The sequence below is a fragment of the Perissodus microlepis genome, chromosome 5 (assembly GCF_051167445.1).
Source record: "Perissodus microlepis isolate ML-2025 ecotype Zambia chromosome 5, ASM5116744v1, whole genome shotgun sequence".
NCBI classification, from domain to species: Eukaryota; Metazoa; Chordata; class Actinopteri; order Cichliformes; family Cichlidae; genus Perissodus; species Perissodus microlepis.
Window position 1 is genome coordinate 10,496,325 of NC_140465.1, and position 27,787 is coordinate 10,524,111.

Sequence of the window (27,787 nt, forward strand, 5' to 3'; positions counted from 1 at the left end):
TAAGTGGAAAAAGAAGCTAATATCCAAAGAAAACCTTTAGAGACCTGGAGAACTGTCAACTGTGGCTCAAGACTTTTGCACAGCACTGTATTTCCAACTGTACTCAATTAAACTTGATCTATAATCTCTCTGATTTGATTAACTTTTGAAATCAATCACACGAAACCTAGCGTCTGCATGAGCTAATGAAAATGTGGCTAATGTGAAAATAGCACCTCTCCAGTGTCATCTTCTCATCCTATACAGTGCAGTCCCTGAGCAAATAACCATGCACCACATCTCTTCTTTAACCCTAAAGGCCACTGTAGGCTTCGCAGTGTGTCTGTGTATTTATGTGTGCGCAGACTTGTCCTCCTTTGCTGCCTTCTATAAGTTTGATCTCACTGCAGCGAGGAAACCATTACATCGGGTGCCTCTGCTTGCTCAACAACCCCGGGTCTATCTAATCTCTGCTGCTCCGAAACATCCCATTCAATTTCTTCTGTTGATAGATGCCAGTGCTCTTTGAGCCCTTCGGGAGTACATTCTTTCTTTCCTGCTTGTCTCCAACTTTTCGCTTGTGTAAGACAACTAGGATCTGATTTGCACAGATCCAAAGGTCAAGAGAACGGCTGACAGTCAGCATCCACACACTAGTCTAAGAACGTTTCGTGGCGTACGTAGGATGCTTTATGAAGAGTGATACCCACTTAGATTCACACACTCCTGAGCTCGCTACCTCTTTAACACCGACTGACAGTTACTGTAACTGAGAGCTGCCAGTTACACTTAGAACAAGTGGATGCATTCTAATTGTAGTCATCATAAACAGATAAGGAAGAAGCACTCTAACACTAGCACTACTCTTCCTGTTTACATTTACAGCCACAGATGCTACTTAGTGTTTCCAGTTATTTTGCAATTATATTACATTTTGCTGTAACCTCAGCAGACAGAGATCTACTGGGCAAGACACTAAAACCCATGATGCAAGGAGAAAGAACACCAAAAGAACCCTTTAGTAAGGACGTAGCCCGTGTTTATTGAGATCATGATCACATAACATTGCATTAACTGTGAAATTACTAAACAGCAATGCAGAAGTGTAAACTACCCTCAAGCCATTTTATTCACGGCTGTTTATTTTTTGCTCCACAGCACTTTTCACCCAGCATTGCCTAGTCATTGGACCACCTCCAAGACCCTCTGGAGATCCAGAAGTCTTGTGTTTTTTTTACCATTGGGCATGGAGGACAACATTTATGGAACTCCACAGGAACAAACATTATGAGAAGGGCAGCCTGTAGAGGAGGGTCAGGAGGCCAGAGGGGAGCACGAGGTGAGAGTGAATATAATAATGACAAACGGATTCCTGGCCGCTGCAACCGCAGCCTCGTCTCTCGGGTATCTTTCCACCTTGTCATGTCCAAAGACCTTGTATAATACTCAGCAAAGGGACAGGAGATAGCAAACACGTGTGTATGTGTACTCGCCTGTGCATTTCTAATTTATTGGCCCACTGATTTGCTGATGCGTGTGAGGCCGCACACAAGAGCACTAGCCTGGAACAGCCGGGCTTTGGTTCATTAGGCGCTCACACCCTTAAGCGGCTGACATTTCCAAACTTGTTCCCCAGTTTTCTAATTGTCGTGAAAAATTGGACACAGGCGGCAACATTGAAAAAGCTGCACGCTACATCTTGATTTGATGGCATTTCTTGAGCATCGCCGGATGAAAGTGAAATGCAAAAAAAAGCACGCTGGATAGTGCAAAAAGTGAGGAGGGAAATTAAACAGGGCTATTCATCCTTCTCATTTGAAGACCTAAATAATCATCTACATAGATAAACCACATACTGGTACAATGCGCACATGATAAAAAATATGTCAGATCTGGTGTGTAAATTTCAAAAGAATCAGAACAGTTTCGAAAAGTAAACCTTAAAATTGTTACTCAGATAAAGAAATCAAATAAGAAAAGCAAATACATAGCATTAAATCAATTAACAGTTTATACAAATCCATCTTCTCCATAAAATAAATGTGACTGCTAAATGTCAACACAAAATTATGGCATCATTTTGGGGCACTCGTTAGTTTGCGTTTCAGCTTGAAATTAATAAATACTGACAAACGGTTAAACAGGTTAAAAAGGTGTTATCATGTGCTGTTGATTACAGAATTAAAGTCAGTTTAAGACTCCAACAACAGGCTTTGTTAGTGTATGTTTAAACTTTACAGACTTTACAAAGACCAACCAAAAAAAATGGAAAAATATGGATCAGCAGATACAGTATTTCACATACAGAAAGTAGAAGTTATAAAATGTAATCACTGCATGTGCAATACTACAACAAAATATGTTATCAGTGTTTTCAGTACGGTGAAAACAACGATGGAAAAACATCACAGGTTTAAAGGAAAGTACACAATTCAACATTGCTCCAGAGTCCAGGCAGGTGCAGTTGTACAAATATCATACCTCTAGAGAGCTGACAGAGTGGACAGATGACTGTAAATTAGTAAAACATGCTGGTCATAATTTCCCCATGAATGTTAAAGAGATGACTGATATTTAAAAAGGAGAGAAATTAGCTGTTTAGAGCAGCTAAAGTTTGACATATAGCTAAAGGTCTTAGCTTTGTACTTTGTGACAGTACTCTTTTATTTCTTTGTTGTCACGGGTAACATAACACATTTGCAATTCATGGCATCTATTCCATCCATTACTACTCAAATGTAACTTTTTTTTTAACCCAGTAAACAAAAAAGAAAATCCCAGACACATCTGCATTACCAGCGCATTATATAAAAAGATAGAAAATACAATTCTCTTTCATTTTAAGAATCACTGTGTGGCCTTAGTGCTGTGGGACAATTTACTAATTTTCTAGAAAGTGTCATGTAACCTTGAAGCATACTGAGAAAAATAATAAAAACATGAGATTTGCAGTAACTTACTATAAAAACAGAAATCTCTGTCTGTCCACAAACCCCTCCTGAACCATCAAGAGTTCAACCAAACTTGATGCACAGGGTAGCATCATATCATTTTGACAACATGACCTGATCAACAAACTGTAAATTCCAGAATTTACATTTTTTACAGTAAATATTCGCATCACTTTTCAATTGTGCAGAAAAAAGAACAACAATACAAGAAATCACAGACTGTGTCTGAGAAAACAATGTCTCTCAGCTACAAACAGCTCTGCTTGAAATGTGAAAAAGCACAACAGCTTCACAACACAGCTGCTGGCGAGGTCCACTGATAAAGAGGATGATGCCAGTGAGTCTACTCAGAAATAATAACTTCTAGTTTTAGTTCCCCATCCTACTCTGTGGAAAAACAAACAGCTTTTTGTTGTTTACAGAGTAAAAGGCGCTCATACCGGTTTGCGATGAGGTAGATCAATACAAATCAAAAGGTTAATGTATAATAAGATTTGTGCCTTCAGAACAAAATAACTGGCAGGATCAAGAATGAATTGCAAAAAGGGTTTTGTTTTTGGTAACACAAAAGGTACTCCAACAAGATGCATTTCTCATTTTAAAAAAAACTTGACCCAATACTGATATTTACTTACAGTCTGCACAAACTCACATGCACAGGAAAAAACTTTTAAACTTTCAAAAAAATTGGTTAACCATCTTCAATTCTTCATCAAGAGCCATAATCAGGTCAAAGTTGTTCATGTATGGCTTGTACAGCAAAACTTCCATCAGCTTTAGCGCTACCTTGTGCTAATTAGCAAAAGTAATTAAAAAAAAGTAAACACACTAAGCTAACATGGTGAATATAGTCAAATCTATACCAGTGAGAAATCTCCACGTTTAACAACGTTAAGCAGCTTTGCGCGCCGATATTAGCAATTAGCTCAAGTTGCTATACAACCTGTTAGCATGGCTGTAGTCTCTGTGTTGTCTGCTGGTTGAAAGACTGTACAGTTCATCAAAAGTCAAAGTAATTGCCGACTGACTGAACGAATAAATCAGTCTGTTAAAAATGAGTGTGAGCAAGCAGAAAGCAATCTGTGCTAAGATCAACCTGTACAGCTACAACTATCACCCCGCTGCATTCACGCTAAATAAAGCAATCACATTTCATTTTGTTTCGGCGCTCTCTGGGTCCTGCTGGGCTGCGCTCATCTCTTTCTCCTCAGCTTCAGGCTGCTCCATCTCTGCCGCTGAGATGCTCATCTGCTCCTGGTTCTCTATGTTAGTTTGGTTACGCTCTCGGTCTTTAGCTCTCTTTTCTTTCTCCAGCATGTGGTAGTTGTAGATGTTCATGACGAAGAGAAAAAGCCCGCCAGTCGTGATGACTGAGCCACACATGAGGAAAAGATACTTGTAGTCGCCAAAGATGTCTACCAGTAACCCTGTGTGGAGGAGGCCAGAAAGAATATTTAAAACTAATCAAAGGAAACACAGCACAGTGAGAGTATAGCGTCTAGACGGCAAGTTTGAAGGTGAAGAGGAAGATCAGACTCAGATATTGCTTATGAGTGCGTGCAAGAGAGCGAGAGTGAGCATAGGCCAATTTGAGAAGAGCCATCTCGGAAATGACGGGGCCATTACACCCTTCTTGGCTCTCCTGAATCGCCGGGAAGGCAATTTGGATGGCTGCTACCAAAACGAATCAGAAGAGAGGCATATTCTCAGAACCATAAATATCCAGCTCAAGTCTGCAGAAAAGTGACAAATGTGGTTTAGATCAGATTTGAGCCTGCGGCTTTTCTGAGCCCTAAGTCCACAAGTCGCCCCGACCCCCGTTTTCCCCTCCAGACACGGATCGATAGGCGAATGTCGCTATCTCTCTCAGTCTCTGCATCTAGTACTGTCCACCTCACTGCATTACAATCCCCCTTAAAGCCGTATGGAATCATGGCAGCTCGCCTCAGAAGCCGAAGTATTTTGAGCAGGATTAGTTTCTGTTTATTTTCTCTTGCTCCTAGAGTCTTCCCTTCTCTTTCCACTATTAAACATCTAGTTAGTAAAGATGACTGTGTTTATTCATCAGGCCAGTTTTATAAATTTGATGTTTGTCAAACATATTAGGAAGCACATTTAGTACAAACATGCTACCGTCTCCTTCTGAAACCAATTAAAGACGATGTTAAACTATAAGGAAATTAAACTGATTCCCTTAGCAGATCTCCTTAACTATACCACCTGCCATCTTTGCAGTGGAAGATTGTGTTAAAATAATGTTTGTGTGACTGAATGCAATGTACTGTACAATACTAGGAGGGGGTCACTTTGCATTTGGATCAATTTCAACCATCTCAATGCCGGCTGTATTATCTGATTGATAGCACTCATCTGGTGCCTGTACTCCAATGACCATCACCCTCATTAAGACAGCCCTTGATTGGCTAAGCAGTAATTAAGTCCATCTGGCATAGTCACCTCTTTTTTAATGTATTCACAGCTTAATTATGGCCCAGGTACAGGACTTTAATGACGAGAGTTTGAACTGAGCGTCATTAAACACCCAAAGCAAAAGGGTAATTACACCCACTTACCTCACTTCCTCCTAATTGGATTGACCCGAAGGTTTGGGGGAGCAGTAACAAGCAGAATAGGGGAGACATAACGATTGAGCCCTCTGGAGGAGATTGTTAGACGTGCAGGGAGGCACTTATTTACCCTATTAAATGAGCGCCTCGGAACACGGTCGCTCTAGACTAACTGGGGGGCCTGTAACTTTTCACCTCATTAAAAGTCAGGTTGGAGGCAGGATGATATTCACAGCTGATTAAGTCATGTTCAGCTAAACTACTGTACATCCTCACCTTGTTTATGTAGGACATTAGGCCTGTATGAACACTGGTGAACAAGTTGAGCAACAACAGAGAGAATGGCTTGCTCACTGCAATACAGTATGTGTTATTGACAGACATCACCAAAAATGATAAATACCTTTCAAAACCAAATTTCTGAAAACACTAGGGAGCGTACACCTACAAGTATTGTAGTCTATCCTTACATGCATGAAGAAAGATGGCCACAAGTTAAGAAAAAAGTTACATGTAGAAGATGGTAACTAATTTATCGGACAAAATAGGTCCGCCTCGACTTGTTAAGAAAAGCAGTAAGAGTCGGGGAATAAATTATTTTAAAAAAGCAACATGCAAATGATGCCATCATTTTTTTTTTTTTTGACAAAAGGAGGAAATACTTTGACTGATATTGCAAAATCAACTCTAGGCTAAAATGGCTATTACACTGTATCTCATAGTAATGTTAGTAGATTTTTTCTTTTTGTTTTACAGGGACAATGAGCCAAAATGCTGAACAGGTGGTCAGTGTAGTACTGTGTGCTAAGGTTGGGGGATATGTAAAAATTTTCCAGCCGACATTCGTCAATCCAATAAATGACGACAGGCGATATATTCGTGCAGGTGACTTTTTGATGGGCGGGGGAATGTAATCACGCACCGACTGATTTACGCATTTAGAATTTATTCGTAAGGAATACTTTACCTTCTTTTCTTGTTTGTTTCAGTATTAATATAGCTACTTTTTGGATTATTGAATCATTTATTTATTTATGTGAGATGCACTGAATTGCACAAAAGACTTTACATCTGAGGGTTTGGGGTTTTTTTTATGTTTGCTCGAAGAGATATTTAGATTTTTAACTTGGCCCTCTATTATGAGTTTAAGTAAATGAATCGCTGCATTTGGGTGACTCTGAGGAGGGTGGGTTTGTTCGCAGCTGGAATACGGTGCTGCTAAAACAGCGCTATTATTTTTTCCATTGACTGCTTTTGTTAGCTTCAACCAACATTATTAGCAAACTTACTCATAAATCGCTCTCGTAAAAACGATCAAAGGCTTTTACAAGAGCGGTGGGTCCAATCGCCCAACCTTACTGTGTGCTTCCTAATGTGACGTTTATACACTATGATGTAGATTCATGCATAAGTGAATCAGTCTTAAAGTTTGGCATTGTTTTTTCCCCATCAGTTTTGCAACATGATTTTATAACTGCAATGAAAACCAACAATACCACAATACAAACAATACCACCCTAACTTTACCTCGTAAAGCCTCAACAATGAAATATTGTTGGATGTTACAGTGGGCTGCGTTTATAGATATATTTCTGGCACTGCAGTGAAAAGCTGTCACAATAGAATTGTGCCCATTTTTAATTCAGTGCTTCATGGGCATTATGTACTGATTTTCGGCCTCGTCTCATGTGCACAGAGATTCTCTGAATCTGTTGATGATAGTATGTACTGTAAATGATAAGATATTCAAAATCTTCACAATTTGATGTTGAGAAACATTAATCTGAAATTGTTCCACAATATAGACACAGTTTGCTTCTTACTGGTAAACTGCCCATCTGTATTTCTGAGTGCCTCACTAAGATGCTCTTTATACCCAACCTGTTGCTATTGCAAATGTTCTTCCAGCTGTGGTTAAAGTCAGACTGTAAATAAAATGCAGCTTTTTTTTCTTATCTTTAAATGAAGCCTGGATTTGCCCCAGATGCTCCATTATGTCATGAAAGCCTGTGCCCATGAGCATAGATGGCTTCTTTCCAGCAGGAAATCACCATGACGAACTGCATCTTTGTGTGGGCGTCTCATACAATACAAAACATCCATACTCAGTGTTATGCGGCTCTGTCTTAGAGAAATGATACTGTTACCAAGCTTTACTGCAACATAATGCACAGCCTGTTAATGAAAGAGATAAACAAACAAATATTGTTTGCAAGGCTGCTCTCGCTTGAAAGCGGTTATTTCCTCTGTAACGGTGGAAATTTCTCTTTTCCCCAAGTGTTTCTGCATGTTTGTAAGTATATATTACCTTGCTCTTTGCCTCAGTTGTAGAAAGAAGCAGCATAAAGCAATCTTAAGTGATCTAAGAGTAAATATGTGTACTTGTGTAAGAGAAAGACAGAAAAAGGATTATGTATGAATGAAGGATGTGTTACCTGCAGCAGGTGGTCCCAGCAGCATGGGGAAGCACTCCACGATTGTGACAAGTCCAACAGCGCTGGGGAAGCGCTGATTTCCCATCAGATCCATGAGGCATTCAAATATCAGGGCGAAAACCATCCCAAACCCCACACCAAAAAATACTGCGTAGACCACCAGGAGGGTATAGCTCTTCATCAGAGGGCACAGCAAATGGCACGTTCCATTAAAAACCATGGCAAAGCTGAAGAAGTACTGAATTCTAGGCCTGATCCACTTGCTGTTAGCTACCAGGCCGGTGCCGGGTCGAACAAACATGTCAACAAAGCCCATAATGGAGAGCAGGTAGGCCGCAGAGTACTTCTCAACACCTTGGCTAACAGCATAGGTAGACAGGAACACAATGGGTGCATACGCTCCAAAGATGAACATGACATTTCCTATTAGGTAAATGACAAAGCCCCTGTCCCTGAAAAAGGACAGATCCACAAACTTCTTTGTGTTCTTCACACAGCTTCCTTTTATCTTAGTCTTGCACTTATTTGGCCGATCCACGTTTTGCTGCGGTGCACAAGAGAGTGTCTTACAAACAGGTCGCATGAGGGCTCCAGCAACACAACAGTTGAGCATCAGACCCCCCAGGATAAGGAGGCTTCCTCTCCAGCCATATGTGCCCAGTAGATATTGGTTAAGAGGAGCCAGGAAACAAAGGAACACTGGACTGCCAGCCATAGCAAGTCCATTGGCTAAAGGACGCCTGGCCAGAAAATATTTACTGATGATGGTGAGAGATGCATTCAGGTTAAAGGCGAGTCCACAACCTGCATGTAGAAAGATTGAAAACATCTCAGTCACATTCCAAAACCCCTCAGGAAGAAAAACCCTACTGAACCTAAGCTTCAAAGGGCACTTAATTAAATTAAGACTAAATGTGCCGGCTGCTCATTAAGGTTCCATCTCATTTCACTTTTGCCATCTAAAATCTCATTACAGGACTCTGGAATTATTTCAGAAATAATTTCTCCATTCAAGTAGAAATAAATTGGAGAGCCTGGGTAATACATTTACTCACTTGCCTTTCTATGCAGAAATTTTTAATCTAATTGGACCTTATTTTGAAGAAGATGAAGAGTTACAGTTAGATAGCTACGGTGTTTAGAATTTCTCCCTCTAATGTCAGGGTATTCTTACGATGCATAAAGTTTTTGTTGTTTGGTTGTTTTTTTAATGCATTTAAATGGGGATTTACTATATTAGGCTTTTAGGGGGACATAAAAAGTGTAATTTAGCAATTTTTTCTTTCCTAATGAGGAATTTCACATTATTTTGACTTTAAATTAAAAAGACTGACTGTAATCCCAATAAATGTGACATCTACAAGTCACCGAATTATGACACTGTCCCCTAAAACTTAAGAGGAACACTTAATCATCACAGTATAATAACATATGTTAAAGCTGTTGCCAGACTTGTTTTGGTGCAAGTGAAAGTGACAACAGGTTGTCTTCATTGGAAAGGCAACCTCCAAAAAGCCACATGGCACCATTTAGTTATAATCCAGCTCCTCCAGGATGGCACATCACCTTCTCAAAATGGTTTGCTGTGTCTCCCAGCACAGTCTCAAGAGTGTGGAGGCCTTTGTATGGGAAGGAACAGGACCCAGCAAAATGACCTCCAGCTGGCTGCTCATGTGCATGTTTCTGACCAAAGTGTCATAAACAGATTCCATGAAGTGTTCATAACCAGCACCGTGCAGCTCCAATGGCATTCGCCAGAGAACATCAGAACTGGCAGGTTCGCTGAGAGCTCATCTGACAGATCTGAAAGAGTCTGGAGATGCCATGGCAAACCTGTGGTCTGTGGCCACCACATGCAAAACAGTTTCTACGTTCCTGGTACCTGTCCAGTGCACCTGTTGCCATGTTCATTTGCACCGAAGCAGGTGAAATGGATTCACAATGGTTCATGCTTTCTGACTGCACAGACTGACACCCCTTTAGGTTCTATTAAGTGTTCTATTTATCTTATTTTTAATGCATTTTAATGCATAACAGTGTGTTTTAAATGATCACGGAACCCCAAATCATGACGTACCAAAAATAGTAATAGAGGAATTTTCCATGCATTTGTGCTGTCACACCTGGATTATTGTATTGCCTTATTTACAGGCTTAGATAAAACATCTTTAACGCCTCCAAGCAATGCAAAATGCTGCAACCACACTAACACATTCTAGTAAATGAGCTCACATTAACCCTGCTTTATCATTTTTAATTTGGCTCCCAGTTGACTTTAGAATTTGTTTAAAATTTCTTGTATTACATACGGACTAAATGGACAAGATCCAAACTATACATCTTGTCATCATTTTGTGTGTGAAAAGCACTATATAAACTATTTAAATGACGCTCTTAGTTCAATTATAAATATGTACTACCATCAAAATGTCCTAGAAAGTGTTGCGATTAAATTATTTGAAGTGCCTCAATTCTATGCTTTATATTAACTAAAATGCCATATAACCATATAGTGTAGTATTAAGTGGACACGGCCCTGAAAATAAAGGCATTAGATTACATGTCCTTGGGGGGTAGAATGCTGTAGACTCTCGCTCACGCTTGCCTGGGAGAAAGTAGATAACAGGGAACCATCTTCTAGTAGAAAGTTACTGAAACACTGTTGTTTAGACTAGAGAGGGACCAGCAGATTGATTGTTGATTGTAACTGATTGTTTATTCTGAGAAAAACAGGTATGGGATATTAAACTGTTTTGTGATGCATTATACTGCTGATTTATAAGAAATACTCTTTCCAGAGAATCATGGCCTTATTTTTCTGATTAGAAAGAACAGAACATACTGCACAGGAAGCCAAGGTCATAACTTACGCTCACTGAGAAAAAGAAAGAATCTGAATGTTTAGTTTGGAGGGGGGCCGAAGCTTTGAGAATGTGAGAAACGGTCAGACACGTCGAGATTTGCCGGACACCCTCCTGTGCACATCTCCCGTCCGCACGTTTGTAATGCTCAAAGTGTTGTATGGAATAAAGAGAATTGCATTGATTAAAGAGATTGTTGATTGAGCATTTATACACCGAGTGTTGTTCTTCCTTCAGCCCAAAATTCAAAGAGTTGGTGTATTGAACAAAAGTCCACTGTGTGTATAACCAATGCAGTCAATCTTAGCAACACAGATTGTTAAAGCTGAGGTGTGTGCAGAGAGACAAACCACAAAACTGTTCATGTGATCTTGTGTTGTGCTTTAACGGTGCCAGGCAGGTGCTCCAACCAATCAGAAGGATTCATTATTCCAGTGACAAGGACAGCATACCTCACCAGCTTCTCAGCATCACAAATACCAGTGAGAGAGTGAATGAAGGAGTATACGAGGAGGAATAATTCTGAGATGTATTTCACTGTGTGTGGGGTGCTTTTTTATTAATGTGCAGGTGTTTGTGTATGTGTAAGCATATGTCTGCATGACTTCTAGGCAAAACTGCCTAATGCCTGTGTGTCAGTGCACTAGGCACAGGGGAACAGTGTAGAGCCCACACATGCCCCAGGCACCACACATGGCCCAGCCACTCGCTGTGCCTATTAATCCTTCACAGGGGCCCTTGGCTGGGTAATGAGCCTCTTAGGATGGCAGAGAGCCCCCATGTGACGAACCTGATTGGAGCTTACGGAAGAGTACAGAGGGCCATGGAAGATCATGCTCTCTGGGATCAGAGACAGTTCTGTCTTAATTACTGTCCTGGTCCTGGTCCCCTCGGTGCTCTAACTGCACCCTAGGAGCCGGGGCAGATGTCCAGGGCCTTCAGGAAAGGCATGGCAGTCTAGTTATGGGGAGCAGATCTGAACCAAGAGATTCTAAAAGGGATGTGAAAAGATGCAGACTGCCAACATCCCAATCCCACTGGGACCAGGATTGATGGGAATGCAAACTGAATGGTAAACAAGTATGGCATGATATCTTGGTTTTAGTCTGTGATCAATTATGAATTCCCAAAGTGAGACCACAAAAAGTAAAAACTGTTCAAGCAGCAGTAACACATACTGCTTAGAAATAAAAGTACTGTACCTCCAATGACGCCAATGCAGAAGTAGAGATAAGCGATGGAGCTCCCAAAAGATGCGGTTACCATAGACACTCCACACATCAGTCCACCCATGATGACAATTGGTCGGCTCCCAAAACGATTGACCAACATGCTGCTCACCGGTCCTGCAAAAAACAGATGAGCACTGAGAACGAGCAGTACATTCTTGTATTATGTTACTTCTTAATGTCGCCAAAGTTTTAGTAATCCGGGTACCTACTACTTCAAGGTAAACTGATGGGTCTAAACCAGTGAAATTCATCATGTGATCATAGGGCTAAATTCTGCCACACAATTTTGTAATGAATAGCTCATTAAACAAAATAAATAACTTGAGTTTCATGTTTTTTTTAATGTCTGTTCATTTTATCTGAAAAGCATTATTATTTGCGCATTAGCTGTTGAGCATCCCTGATCTAAACCAAGGGCAAAAGGACATCACAGAGGGTGACAGAAGACCTCCACAGCAAAGCAACCTGGCAACTCATTAAACATTCCCCTGATAATGTAAAACACTACACCCAGTGATCAATCAGCAATTAAAAAGCCTTTTATATGCTGTCACTCTTTCCTTCATTCATAACCTTGCCTGAAAGAGTGACATTGAACCACAAGTCATTCTCCAGAATAATGAAAACCTCTATATTCTTATTGCTAAAAGACAAACTCCGTGAAACTACACAGACTTCTCGAAAAAAAAAATTAAAGGAACGCTTTGAAAACGCATCAGATCTCAATTGGGGAAAAAAGATACGTATACTGATGTGGACTGTGTTAGGAATGAAAAGTTCACACATCATTTGAAGGCAATAAAAGTGATCAACCTGCCCCCCAAAAATCAAAGTGGAAAAAAACGATGCAGCAATGATGCTTAGTTGTATGTCCCCCATTACCCTGCATGCATGTGTGAAAACGTTGGGGTGCGCTCCTAATGAGACACCGGATAATCTCCTCTGTTCTCCTCTGGACGCAGGCATCACTGAGTTTTAGCAGTATCCTGTTTTAGCAGTTGTCTCATTGTTGCCCCTCTAGTGCAGCTGTTGTTAATTTCATTAACACCAAAGTGGGTGAAACTGATTAACAGTCCCCTCTGCTACTTACCTTACCTAATCAATATCCCAGCAGTTTAACTGAACTGATGCTATACTCTGATTAAAAGCTGTTCCTTTAATTGTTTTTAGCTGTGTAGTTCAGTGGTGGTAGCAGTGATAGATTAAATCTTTTTGCATGTCACAAAAACAAATAATTTGTTCCAATTTCTTTCATTTTTGCACTAGCAATGTGATTCTTAAAGAGCCATTAGCTGAAGATCTTGCATATCTCAACATGGTGCAGTTTGTCCATAAAGAAATCTAGGAAAACTGGACAAGTAGAAGTTGTGTCCTTGGGAAATAGGGAAAAAGCATTCTTAAGGGAGGCCGTAGGGAGAAAAGGCTGAGGTATTCCCAGTTACACAAGAACTGGACTTAAAATCAGTGGCAACAGGTCTTATGGAGTGATTAATCCAAATGTGAAACTTTTGGTTCAGATCAGTGAGTGTCTACAACCAGTGGAGGCTCTGTTATGGTTTGGGGCTATATATCAGCCAGTTGTGTTGGGCATCTTGTCAAAACTGATGGAATAACAAATGCAGAAAAGCATTAACAGATTTTGATCCACCACACAATGCCATAAAATGCAGTAAACACATACCTGAATTTAAAAAATAAAAATACAAACTCTCAACAGAAAACAACAAAAGGCAGCCAAGATCCAAACAACAGCTTCAAGAAGCCTGGAGAACTATTCCTGAAGACTACTTAAAGAAATCAAGAAAGCGTGCCTAAGACAGATCAGGCTGTGTGAAGAACAGAGGGGGTCATACCAAATACTGACATTCATGCTTGTTAGAATGATACAATATTTATTCTTTTTACCATATATACTCTATTTCCATGTATGATTTGACATGTTTTAATAAATTGCTGCACCTGTGTCCCATTTTTCTAGCAAAATATAAAGGAATGAAGGGTGACTCAAGACTTCTGCACAACACTGTATGGGAAATCAAATATCCACCCAGCTGTTTATACAGTTACACAGGTTCCAAGCAGGGTCAAAGATAGATCATCGTTTTCGCTGTAGCCGTGTCACAATAGGGCATCTCTTGTTCTACCACCGTATCCATTTCCATTATAAGTTTATCATTGTGACTCGTTGAGTCAGAGGTTTCCTGAAAAGGCTGTCATGTCTTTCCCATGGGGGCCTGGTGTCAGTCCCCACTGTGCTGAACCTTCCTCTGATATATTCCCCTCTTTCCTTCTCCTCCGCTAGGTGACATTGTTGAATCCTTGCCAAGGACAATATGATAAAGTCCTGTGCCTGAGCCACATTGGAGGGGAATATTTCACTAGTTAGGCCGCTCTGAGTTGAGTGCAGGTGAGTAACATAGCGTGCTGTCCTGCAACCTTGAAAGCAGATACTAACAAACTCAGGTAAAAAAAAAAAAAAAAAAAAGACAAGAAGAAAATCACACTAAATAAAAACTCAAGATTCTACTTTTTTCTTTCAGCAGTGAATAAAATATTTATGTCTTCACAAAATCGTAGAGATACAGTTTTTGTTACCTTTATTTATTCTCAACGTTAGTATTTTGAAGACAGTATATAATATATTTAAGTAGGGTCTGATTTGTGACATCTGACTTCACTTCTACAAACCCAAATGTAGATGTCACATGCAGTGGTGCTTACTTCCATAAATTCCCTTTGGACCTCAGTGAAGAGACTTAAATTTAGGTCAGGTGACTTACATGGTAGCAACGTTCACTTTATTAGGCAGCGGGTGCAGTCGCTCATGTGAAAGCCAGTTATACTCGTTACTGTATTTCTCTAAATCTAAATTACAACCATACACAACAGTCGTGCCTTTGCAGCGGACACAGACACCACACAAACGATCTTTATGAAACTGGGTTTTTGTGTTCATGATGCTTATCACCAAGTACAAATGCACAGAACAGACTTCTCAAAATACTGATCTGTCTGCTGTCGGCTGGTTTGAAGCTGTGCTTTAGTAATGCTTGATGCAACTTCTTACAGAAGGTGTAGAGAAAGTCTGATCAACAGACCATGATCGGTGCTAGTATGGGGTGTACGTGGTATGTCAGAGCCCTAGGACAACTAAATAAAACACAAAAGAACAAGAGACCAAAGAAAAAAAAAAACTCAGTCTGGTTAACCTGCAGGCTATTATTTACCAGCCAATACAAATGTGTTCTCTAGCAGTGATAAGAGTACTGATTTAGAGGTGCTGACTACAAAAGGTGTGATGGTCTAAAGGTATGAGGCCACACTACACTGCATTCCAAGCAGCTCTGGGTTTGAGATTATCATATTTATGCTAACCAAGTGATTTATTGATGTAGCATCACATATCACAGCTGACAAAAACAGACTGCAGAAGACTATTCAAATTCAATTCAGTTTTATTTATACAGCGCCAAATCACAACAACAGTTGCCTTAAGGCGCTCTATATTGTATGGTAAAGTCCCTACAACAATAAAGCATACAGTAATGCTAACTATGTGGATAGGAAAGCTTAGAAACAGTTTAACCAATAAAGCACACACAGAGTCAACTCACCTCCTGCATACATGGCAGCTAGCATAATAGAGGAAATCCATGCTATTTCACTGTAGCCAGCCTGCAAGTCTTCTTGAATGTCTTTAAAGAAAATGGAAAGGGCTTTGGGTGTGGAGTAGGCAAACCCAATGGAAATATGGGCCCCAATCACCACCATCCAGCCCCAACCGCCATCCAGGGGCTTGGAGCCCAAAACATCTGCTGGAGCAGGAGGCATGTTCCTGTTCAGAGTGTACAGTGTAGGGGGACACAGTGTTACAGTCGCTGCATACATGAACAAAGCAGTACAATCTAAGTAAAACACACAAGCGCATATTAATTAAAAACGAGGAGTCGGATTTCAAAATAAAAGTCTCAACATCACTCTAAACTTGCTGACAGGTAGTTGAGACATGGACTCACACCGAACTTAAAGTTTGGGCTGTTTTCAGATTCTGCGACATGCTAGACCACATCGGCCATGTTTGTAAACAGAAGCGGGGGAAATAACCTGCAAAACTACGCAACAAAGCAAGCTCTTGTGTAATATACTGTTGCTGCTGTTGGTGGTGGTCATCATAATGGGAAATGTGTGATTTCTTCCCTAGACGTATTAAAATACAGCAAGACCCAAAGGTCTGACACTGCAATTTCACATTAGTTTTTTACAAGCCAAGATAACTTTCCGATCACTCCGTCTCGTTAAACCGTTCCGCGCAGAGTGGGGCAGGAATGCTACTCACCACCACGTGGACAAAGAAACCGGTTAACCAGTGTGTGTGGATATACTGCAGAAAGCCTGACTGCATCTTACCGTTCACTGAGCGTCTGCGCAGCCTCTCTTTACGAAGTTCCTGACCAAAGTTTCACCAGCCTACTGCTTTATTTGACTGCTGGTCACATGTCGCACACATGGGCCCGAGGTGATCCGATTCACTAAATCAATGGGACATGAGCTTTGTCTCCTCTGCGTTTTTCAGCCACACTGCTGTCTGCGGCGGCATTCAGTATGACAGCCGAAGGAAAAACGAAATTCTACAACTACTAAGCTATTACAACAGGAAGAAAGCTGTTGTGGCTGTGTGTCCTTTACCTTTGGCAGACAAAATGTTTTCATGTACTTAATGATGGTTTTCAGGCGTTTTCCAAGCCAAAATGAGTTAATCTGAACCCATCCCATTATTAATTGAGGTCATAATCTAACTACTCAAGATCCGCCTCTTCTACCGGGTGAAATACACATAGACTGGACACTTTATTAGGTATAGTTTTCTAGTACTGGATTGGACCCACTCTTGCCTTCAGAAGTGCTTTAAAACTTCATTGCACAGAAGGTGCTGGAAATATTTCTGATCTCAAATGTGCTTTACTGAACTGAGATCTGCTAACTGTGGAGGTCATTTGAGTACAGTGAAGAAGAAACCAGTTCAAGATGATCTGAGCTTTGTGGCGTGGCATATTATCCTGCTGGGAGCAGCCATCTGAAGATGGGTACATTATAGCCATAAAGGGATGGATATGGTTGGCAATAATACTCATGGAGGGTGTTGGTGTTTAAATTATGCTCAGTTGGCAATAAGAGGCTCAGGATGTGCCAAAAAAAAAAAAATAACCCTGACACCATTACACTACAAACAGCTGCCTGAACTGTTGATACGGGGCGAAAAGGATCCATGCAGAGACCATGGACAGCAAACTCTAACCCTACCAAATGTCACAGCACACAGCATAATCTTCCTGTTCTTAGCTGACAGGGGCGGTCTTCTGCTTTTCTAACCTATCTGCCTCAAGGTTTGACATGTTGTGCATTCAGAGATGCTCTTCTGCATACTTTGGGTCTAACAACTGATCATTTAAGCTACTTTTTTATAATCCTATCAACTCAAAGAACACTAGGCATTCTCCTCTGACCTCTGGCATCAAGGCATCGTCCAATAGTGTACACTTTCTCTTGGTTAGGCCATTTTCTGTAAACCCTATAGATGGTTATGTAGGAAAATCCCAGTATTTCAGTAGTTTGAAACACTGAAACAAGCCTTTCTGGCACCAACCAATGCACACGCTAAGCCATTAAAACCGCCCTTCTTCCCCATTCTTATGCTCAGTTTAAAGTCCACCAGGTCTTCTGGACGATGTTTGCAAGTCTCAAAGTGTTAAACTACTGCCATGTGATTAGCTGAGCAGATAACAGTTACATCTGTTCAACTGCTCACTAAGTGTCCAGTGAATGTAAATGACCTGGCATAGCTTTCCACTATCTGTGACACAGCAGCTACAGTATAAGTATCAGAGAAGTTCAAGGTAGGAAACATTTTTAGGATCAAAAATATCACAGTGGAACACAACAATATACAGTTGAGGTCCAAAGGCCTCAGTCACTTGAAAGTTAAAAATAAACAGAATAAAAATAAAACATTTCACTTTTAATAGTTTTATTTTCAAATTATGTGCAAGGTGAATTTCACAGTTGAGCTCAACAACCACTATAACCTGAAACCCAAAAAACCCCCCAAAAAAAAACCAACAGAAAAATAAATGGATTAAAAAGACACAATGGAATAGCACCCATAGGTGATGCATGAAGATGACCAGAACGAGCTGTGTTTGGCCGCACAGGGCAGCCAACTCTTAGGGGAAAGCAGGTTTTATAGCTTTGTGTATTATATGACTGGTGTTTGAAATATGTTGTAACAATGTAGTTACTTCAACTGTAATGCTTAGTTTCAGTGAGATGTTACAAAGATACTACTGTACTACGGGGTGGAGGGGGGGGGGCAAATCAAAATATATCACTCGTGCGGGTAATTTTTTTTTCCCCTCAACAGAACAGGATTACTCTATTATAACTAAACAGATAATTATGTAAAGAAAAAACAAAACAGCCACTAGAGACAACAAAAAGAAGTCACATCTATTTTTCAAGTTATAAAAGAAACTGAAGATAACTTTAAAAAACTGTGCAAGTACAGCAAATCTATAGTACAGTATATTACACATAACAAAAACAACTTAAATACAGTACTGGGTATCAGTAGAAATCCTGAGAGTTCTCCGTTCCTGGTTCGCAAATGGCTGTCTGTGGACAGTCGAGTGAAGCCCAGACCCACTCTGACCCTTTTTCGTGGGAAACATTGTTCAAGCTGGGTCGACTAGAAATCAGGTTAAAGTCAGTCAACAGTGAATCTTCTCTCGGAGAAGTTAATTATATCCTCAAGTCCTTAATGAATGTGACTTTTCCTGTATTAAATGCCAATGTAAATCTCTTAAGATGATTGCTATATGGTTGCTAAAATGTTTTCACTTAATAGGAGGGCACTCCTTGCTTAGATAAAATACACAAGAAATGTGTAGTGCAACGTTGAAACAGGAACCTGCGTAAGGAAACTGACGGCACTAAAAATGTCACACTTTGACAGCAAACGCCCTCCAGTGGTGGCGTTCTTCTGTACAAGATTGTCAAAAAAAAAAAAAAAAAAAAAAAAAAAAAACAGAAAAAAGCACCAGCACCAAAAGTTTGTATCCTCTCTGTGATGACGTGTAAAGACGGATTCATAGCTTTACGAGGGTGCTTCGTAAAGTTTGCAGTTAAGGACCGCTGAAGTGGCGAGTTATTCAGTGCAACGCTGAGTAAGACTTTTCAGATATTCTTCATCAGGAGGAACAGTTTTTGATTCTGATGCCCCTTTTTTTCTAGCTGCAGGCACATTGGCATCACAAAAGATCTCCACGAAAAATCCGCATCACTTCAGCCAACAGCCAAACAATCGTTATGGGTACTACTGATCTTCGCTAGCAGAGACGAGCACACAAAACAATTAATGCACTTTTAATAAGGTAATACAATGTAATATAGCCTAATCACAGTTCCATGATTTATTGCTACCACAAAATCCGTTTCCAACTTCCACGACAACTATAGTAAGACCTCAAATGCTCTTTTGGCATTACGAGGAAGGCTATTGGAACCCTTTTTTTCAAGCGTTTAATCACCCGGTGTCAAAGAACAAACTCAGAGCTCAAACTCAGAGCAAACACTTGTTTATATCAACACAACGGCCTGAAATGTCCCTTTGCTCCTATTCAAAAATCTCTGAAGTTTCTGAGGTAAACCTGTTGGTCTGAATGAGCCACTTAGTGTTGCAACAAATTTGACTCCGTCCTTGTTTCTCCAATGTGGAGAGTGAATATTCTAACATTTCACTTAATGGATGCCAACTCAAAGCAGGAAAAAAAAAAGTCTGGAAGCTGCACATAGTGTATGTTTGACACACTGACACCTGTGGAGGAAGAGTGGGCAATAAAAAGTTACCATTTAACTTTCAACCTTTAAAAACACTAATGTCAATCACAAGCACACTTCAAATTAAAACTTGCATATGAAATAAACTGAAGAGAGGCATAAACGCAGAACAGGAAAAAAATCCACACAAACCTCAGAGCCAGCAATCTACTAATGACCTAAGGTACTCATCTTACCCGTATGAATATATAGTTTATATGACTATTTGTATATTTCTATATCTATATAGAGTTTCACTTTATGCTGACACATAGCATCCATATCTCCAGAGGCAACACCCTCAGTCGCATGCTTATCATTTGTAAAAATTCATACACACATTAATCAGCCACAACAGTAAAACCATTTACAGATAGCACTAATACAACCCAATCCACAGAGGCCCCACCCTGCAACTCAGGGGTTTTAACGTTGTGGCTGACTGGTGTATTTATGCACCTAACACAAAAATAGAACATGGCTCGACAACAAGCAAAAAAATAGTATAATTGCACTTATGAGTCATTGTACGGTTTTGTTAAACAAGCCTCAGTGTGGGTAGTTGGTGCTTTCTTGAAAAAAAAAAAAAAAGAAAGAAAGAAAAAAAATACTGCAATCTTTAAAAGCACCCCCATTTTGATCATGTTAAACCAGAAGTTGAACAACTTAAGACTTAACCAAAAATGGTGCAAGTGGTGCAAACCCAAGGTAACACCAGGCACAAGGCAGGCAGGACCACACTATCCCCCCTCTGCCTCAGAGATGGGGTCCACAAAATTCAGATACCTCAAAGCACTTTCTGGAGACACTGTGGATAAAGTTTGGCCACCACGCATTCAAAATGGCGGCCCAAATCCCAGAGGCGATCGGGTGTCTCGTAGACTTTGGTCCATACGTCTGCCTCATCGTCATACTGGTAAAGGGAGTTCTTCCTGCTAGTGCGAAACACATGCTCCTCCACCATGACTTGTGTAGCTCGTACAAACAGGTGTAGCTTGCCTTGCAGCAGCATGGCCTTGATATACGGGCTTGTGGCTTGGTCAAAGGGTAGATCTTTCTTGCGGCTCCATGTGTTCTTCTCAATGTCGTAGACCTCCACAGTAAAAGTACGCTGGTGGTTTCTGCAGATCCCAGCTATGTAGTAGATGCAGTTTTTATACAAGGCAGCCAGACCCTGACTCCGAGGGACACTCATTGGCGCCAGATGACTCCAATAGTCCTTACGGGGATCATAGCAGAAGAAATATTCACCTGTGCGAAACAAAGAGACAGAGTTATGATCAGATGCATTAAAATGGTTTTCATATGCAGTATGTCTGTTGTATTAATATCACTTTATTTACATATTTTGTACAGATAAAAACAAAAAAACAAAAAAACATAATTGCATAAGTTCCCCTGAGCACAGAAAGACTCACCTTGGAGGACGTAGATACGGTCTTTGTACTCTACAGCACTGTGAAACTCCATGGCCACTGGCATTGGACTGACTGCAGTCCAACAGTTGTCTCTGGCATCATAGCACTCTACTGATTTTAGTGCATTTCGCCCATCACCTTCATAAACACGGCCTCCCAGTGCATACAGCTTCCCGCAGCAGTGCACAAGCCTGCATCCAATTCGGGCTCTCAGAAGAGGTGCACGTGGAAGCCATCGGTTGCCTGCATGCTCGTACTGCCAGAAGTCACTCTCTGCTCGATGGTCTATGGACACCTCGCTGTTACTCGGACGGTACCCACCAGCAATGTAGATGTCATTTTCTGGGGACACCAAGATGCCAACCTCCCGGAGATCATTAGGTGGTTTGCAGAGTTTGAACACCCTTCCTGTGGCCGTGTCCAGACAAGGCACCGTCTGCTTCTTACCTGAGTGTTTATGAGCAGCATCAAAGCAGATGACCATCTCAGAAGCAGTCATACCCAGGCGCTGTGGACAACCATTTGTGCCAGTGAGGCGAGCTTTGGCCTCAGCAGGGTCTGTTGAAAGGGAGAGGGCGCAAGCAAAGGGAGGAGGTATCCGATTGAGAAAGGCCTCATCCAGCAAGGGCAGACGGATACACTGGGAAAAAACCTCAGCTAGATGAGTTTCACGGCCAGACAGATCATGCTCTAGCCAGCGGACAATGCTCTCATAGACATGCTCTTCCTTTTCCACATTGAGGTCATCATTATTCAAAATGCTGACCAACTGCTCCTTGGTCATCTGGAGGAACTCTTGCTCCCGTGATACACACAAGAACTAAAACGAAAGAAGTTTTAGAGTTTCAGTTCAGACATTACAAAGTTCGATGCCAATGTTGTTGACTGCCACTGTTCCAACAAAAATAAGACATGTGCCAAAAGCAGGAACTGTGTCACATTAAGTCTTAAAAGTCTTTAAACTCTTGATGAAGACCTGAAAGACTATAAAACAGTACTCTAAATTATTTATCAATTCCCCTGGCCACTAAACAAGGAATACATAAAAGTAGAAAAAGCCATAAACACAAAAAAGGAATTAAAAAATTATATCAGCTGTCTACCAAATTATCATTACATATTAGTACCAACCAAGAAATTTAACACTCAGTACATCCTTAGTTTTTTGGCAGCCAAATGTCCTGGTCATAAAGAAAGCAGAACTACCAAAGTAGATACCACAACATGTCTAAAAATTGTGGTATAAAACAGCTGAAGGCATTCATTACATCACAGTCCAAAAGTAACTGTTAATAACCAATTTAGGCTTAAGTTCAACTGACCTTCTTGCGGATATAATCCTGTGAGCGTTCCCTCAGTTCCTGGTGCCCATATGCATCAGCAAACATAAAGACTCCTATACAGTTCTGAGGGTCAAGTCGGCTGATCATGAACTGGGCACACTGGTCCTGCAGGGCAGGAATCTGGAAAATGCTGGCTGCAGTGAATAGGGCCTGGACATTAGACTCAGAGAGCGAGACCCTGGACGTGTAGGCATAATCTAAGACAAGGTGCATGGATTCAGATTCCACGCCAACAATTCGAACCTCACGCTGACTGCTCTCTGTAAGGCCACTGGTGAACATGGACCTAGAGGAACATTTGAAAAAACACAAATTCTTTTATGATTATTATAAATTCTCATCTTAAAAACTGAGAAAGTTTATCAGAAAATCGTATTTTCTAGACAACCTCTAGTCAAAATGACAGTGAAACCAAGAAAGAAAGCAACTAATAAATATTTGTAAACAAACGTACAAATGCAGGACATAGGCACATATGCAGTGCTGAATTTCCTACCTAAAATATGGGCTGATTGCAGCAAGAACATTTCTGTGGCATGAGAAAGTCTTGCCATGGTCCACTTCTACAACGATGTCTGTGAGCTGTGCTTCATCGTACAAGGCTTTGAGCTGCTGCAGGATGTTACAAGCATGAACAGCATCGACCCCATTGTAGTTGGTGATTGGAAGCGTCCCATTTTGTACTTGTAACAGCTTCCCTACCTCTGAACAAGAGCAGAAACAGAAAAAAATATTATTATTATCTCACTTTAATTTTTTCAGTCAACTCTAAACACATGTATAACTGACATGAAAACACAAAATGCTTCATGTATATACCAAACAGCCCCAAAAATTAAGAAAATGCTGCAGAAAAAAAAACTGCCTCACAGACACTCTAGATATGCAAGCTCTAGTTTGCTACAAACAAATATCACATGCAGTATGCCAACAAAATATACTGAAAGAGAAGAATAAAGACAGTGCACGAGGTATGAGTATTTAAAGCACTTTAATCTCAGTATCTTTAGTTGTTTTGACAAATGCAAAGTGTCAATTTTGAGAATGAATCAGAAAAGCCAGATCCCTTTGACCAAGTTAGCATAAGACATAGGTCAGGTCAGGTCCAGAGGATGTCTAATGACCTGGGTTACCTGAGGTTACCTGGGGACACAAGATCAGGAGAGTTGTAAACAGGTTGCAAAACCACACATAATCACATAATAATGATAATTACTAAATTATTTAAACAGTAATACAGTGTACATAGTCAACAGTGCTCTGGTTTAAATACTCATTTATGTAGAAACATTTTTAAATTAAAAATTAATAGATTATTACAGAAGAAAGGACTTAAATATGATGTTAACATACCTGACAATAGCAGCCACTGCTTCTGATCTGGAGCTACCAATTCTTCTGAAGTTTTTGTTTAGCTGCCAGTGTAGAGCTCTGTACCGTTTGCCTATTCAGTTTATACAATGTGCATTTTTAATACTTAACTGCTATATAGTCATTTGGAAAAGCATCAATACCAACAGTACCGTCTTCAGCCCATCCAGCTGACACACAATTTTACAGACCAGCTGCAGACAAGCAGCCATGCTTCCCTCACTAGCGGCTGAACACATGAAAAGCGCGAGTATGTCTGCGGTCTGGAGGTATTATAAAGTTGATGACAACAACATTGCCATTGTGAGATATGTAAACTTGGAAAAGCGACCCACTTCAGTACTGGAAAGAACATGCTAATCAGCTTCCCAGTATCGACCCAGTTGCAACCCAGTATCTCAGTGCCCCCTTTAGCTCTGTAGACAGTGAGAGCCTTTTTAGTGCCGTTGCAAACGTCTTTGATGAGAACAGAAACAGGCTCAAACCTGACAAGGTAGAGATGTTAGTTTTCATTAAGAGAAACATACTTTTTTTTCTGCAAAACTTACTACTGTGATGACAGGAAGAGTTAGGAGTGCAGTTCCTAAAAGCACATTACTGGCTTTGCAAACACTGGATCTTTTATTTTTTTTTATTTGTTTACATGTCTGCTGGATATTTTAAGTTGAGGTGCTATTTGTTTTTATATTAGACTTTTTTTATATTTACTGTTGCACTAAAGTCCATAAGGGAATAATTTATTTTATTTATTACTTGATTGTTCAAGCTACCTCACAAAAGTGCTGTGTTTGTTAACAGAGTTGTTGAATGTTAAAATAAGGTGAATTAAATAAAAAAAAATGAGGAACATCCAGGATCGGTTTCTTCGCTCTTCTTTATTCTTTTTTTATGTATTATAGAACTATCGGATCGGGACTCGGTATAGGTAGATACTCAAAATCAAATGACTCGGACTCTGACTCGATGGCAAAAAAACATGATCAGGACATCCCTAACATGAACAGTAGTTTAATCTTCACAACACTGAACATCTCTTAAGATAAATGTTAAGAGGTAATTTAAGTTCCCATCAACAACATCAAAGTATTAAACATTTATCATGAATATTAACCTTGTAGCCACACACATCACCACTAACTATTAGCATTTACATAAGAAAGGCACTAGCTGTGTGTTAAGTTATCATTAAGGTAGTGGCTAGCCAATATGACTAATAATAAAAAGATAACATTAATGTAGCAGGTAAGCAGCAAATGTAATCAGTCCTGCTCATGTGTAATGTTATAATAGGCAGTGTTAGTTAAAGGTGTCTATATAAAGTGTATATAGGCAGTGTGAAGTGTTTGAACTGTTCCTGCAGCTAGACAGCAACAGCAGCAGTTAGAACCTAGCAGACTAACTCTACTTGATCAGCAACACAAATATAGTGCCAAGTCAAAAGAAGCAAAGCACAATTTCAGACAATCTTAAAATATCTGTCATATTTTAATGTGGGTTTTTTGCACTAAGTCCAATAACATAGAAACAGTGTTATCATTGATGTTACAGTTTGTATTGTTGTCAGTTTTTTTAAACACATTTTTTTTCATTTTCTTTCTCCACTGGTATTGAAGATGGGATTTTCTTAGATAGTGCTATTGAGTTTGAATTTCTAGTATCATAACTACTCTATAAAGCACACAGCCTCTAACCCACTGCCTAAGAGATTTCAAAATATCTGAATTTCCTTAGTGTAGATGACTACAGTGTAAATACAAGAGTTTTTGTGATCTTACTCAATCCCTATGTTTCACAAACTTTTAAGCAACACTTACTTGGAGATTATTTTAGACATTGTAGGTAAATATTGTTACTTTTCTAACATAAAAATCTTCAAAAGAAATACAAAACCTTCTAATTATTTTATATTATAAAGCAATTTCCAGCTGCTCCCTTGTCACAGGGGGCCACCACAGCGGGTAGCTTCGCATGTTTCTAAGCTGGATGCCCTTCCGGCCCCCAAGGGGATTTATGCCTCCTTCTGGGATTAAACTGAGGATCTTTTACTTGTGATATGATATACATGATATGATATACAGTTTTATATTGGATTTTAAAGACATTCAAATATATACGGAAATAAAGTCAAATGACAAACAAATGTGCATTACATGAAATAAAAATTAATCAAAGCCCAAACTGGAGTACAAAGAAGTATGTACATGCTTATGCGTACCCCATGTTCAACACTGCCAATTTAACAGGATCATCATTGTGGTACCCTCATATACATGCATATACTTGACCCACATTCATATTAGCATAAATATGAACCAATACATCTTTATACAAACATTAATTACATATTATTTAAAAAAAATGTCAACTGAATAAAGCTTGAACATTGCAGTTGTTCCATAAATACAAAAAACAGCAAAACTGTGGGATAGTTTTTGTTAGATAAATCTCTAAACCACTATACTATGGAGCCACACATATTCTTTTTATAGTGTAATAACATAAATAAAGTGTGGAGTGTGTGAAAACCTGATGACCAAATTTTAAGGATGTATGCCACCTGGATTAAAGGTCCAGATATAATGACTGATACAGCTGTATAAATATAACTATTTCCTGCGCTATATTTGCTTGTTTCTAAACTTGTACCGAGAGATTGTTCCCTTTCTCTTATACTGAATGAAAGCAGCAGGACAATACATGAGCCTAGAAACTCGTGAGTACAGCAGTGCTGCCCTTATAAGCGTCCACAAAGTGAACGTCTTTCTTATCACATGTGTTATATCAAGTTATAAAAGTGGCACACCAACTTTATGACTGCTGTAAAGCTTCACTTTGACTTATACGGTATACAAACTTACAACAAATGTCTCGGGTTGTGCAATGCTGACAGGACAAAGACTCTCGGTGGGTAAATAGAAAACTACTATCACACCAGGTGGTAGCTAGCTTGCTAACATCTCTCATCGCTGCCCTGTGCCTGCAGTAACGGTCTGGTTAGCTAATAAGACTGAAAACAAACTTGAAGAATAGACACTAATGAAGAGCGACGCTGTACACAACTTCGCCTGAATGCTTGAGTTTCATAAAATACAGTAATGCTCGCGGTTGGCTTAGCTAGTTGAGGAGCAACCTTAACTTTTAGCAGACAGCTAGACACCAAGCTAATGCTAGCAAAGCTTTCTTTGACACAACATTACGAGATATAAATGGCGATAAAAATCTGAAGTGTTTTAAGTGTTGACGTCTTCACCTTATAGAAGCATAAGAGTGTGTAGCGCAATGTCTAGTGTATTCGTTTGATGACTATAGCCATTACTACAACTTGTCTAACCTTTGTCTCTTGTCATAAACAAGTGTTTACACAGTCAGCTGTGGCAGCGAGCTAACCGGCCGAAAGTTAGCCACACAGCTAACGTTAGCTACATAGCCGGGCTAACGACAGCCAACAGTTTTGAGGAGTCGTTTAGAACCTGACCTTATTTAATGAAACTGCAACATGTCAAGCCCTCTTCGTTTAATCTGTAAAGCTACGCCTGGTGAACACATAAACTTACATATTCTAAGTTTAAAAAGCAATATTTAAGTACACAAAACAATGAAGATTTTGCTAACCTCCACTGGCAGCCATTCTCTCCAGTCTGTCTCAGAGCAGACCGACAGAAACGTCAAATGAGTGCAGAGCGGAGCCCCGGAAACAAGGAACAGCCAATCGCAAGAGGAGAACGGATCTCAGAGCCAATCATTTTCCTTTTTTCTGA

The 27,787-nt window shown here is 40.0% G+C and overlaps 2 protein-coding genes across 3 annotated transcripts; both read right to left on the bottom strand.

Moving 5' to 3' along the window:
* Positions 1–1,007: 1,007 nt before the first annotated feature.
* LOC146386617 (monocarboxylate transporter 2-like) lies at positions 1,008–17,932 on the bottom strand. Of its 2 annotated transcripts, XM_084927772.1 has the most exons (5): positions 16,433–17,932; positions 15,640–15,860; positions 11,996–12,139; positions 7,933–8,736; positions 1,008–4,357 (listed from the first exon to the last, which is right to left on the bottom strand). In XM_084927772.1, exons 2-5 carry the CDS (start codon positions 15,854–15,856, stop codon positions 4,083–4,085), a joined length of 1,440 nt encoding a protein of 479 aa, XP_084783898.1. In that variant the 5' UTR covers positions 15,857–15,860; positions 16,433–17,932; the 3' UTR covers positions 1,008–4,082. The 2 variants fall into 2 exon arrangements, with proteins under 2 accessions (XP_084783898.1, XP_084783897.1); XM_084927771.1 differs by having other exon boundaries at positions 15,640–17,932.
* Positions 17,933–18,033: 101 nt separating this feature from the next.
* Positions 18,034–27,720, bottom strand: kbtbd8 (kelch repeat and BTB (POZ) domain containing 8). Its single transcript, XM_084927770.1, has 5 exons — positions 27,642–27,720; positions 23,155–23,362; positions 22,638–22,944; positions 21,316–22,135; positions 18,034–21,148 (listed from the first exon to the last, which is right to left on the bottom strand). The coding sequence occupies exons 1-5, from the start codon at positions 27,655–27,657 to the stop codon at positions 20,685–20,687; spliced, it is 1,815 nt and encodes a 604-aa protein (XP_084783896.1). The 5' UTR covers positions 27,658–27,720; the 3' UTR covers positions 18,034–20,684.
* Between the last annotated feature and the right edge of the window lie 67 nt (positions 27,721–27,787).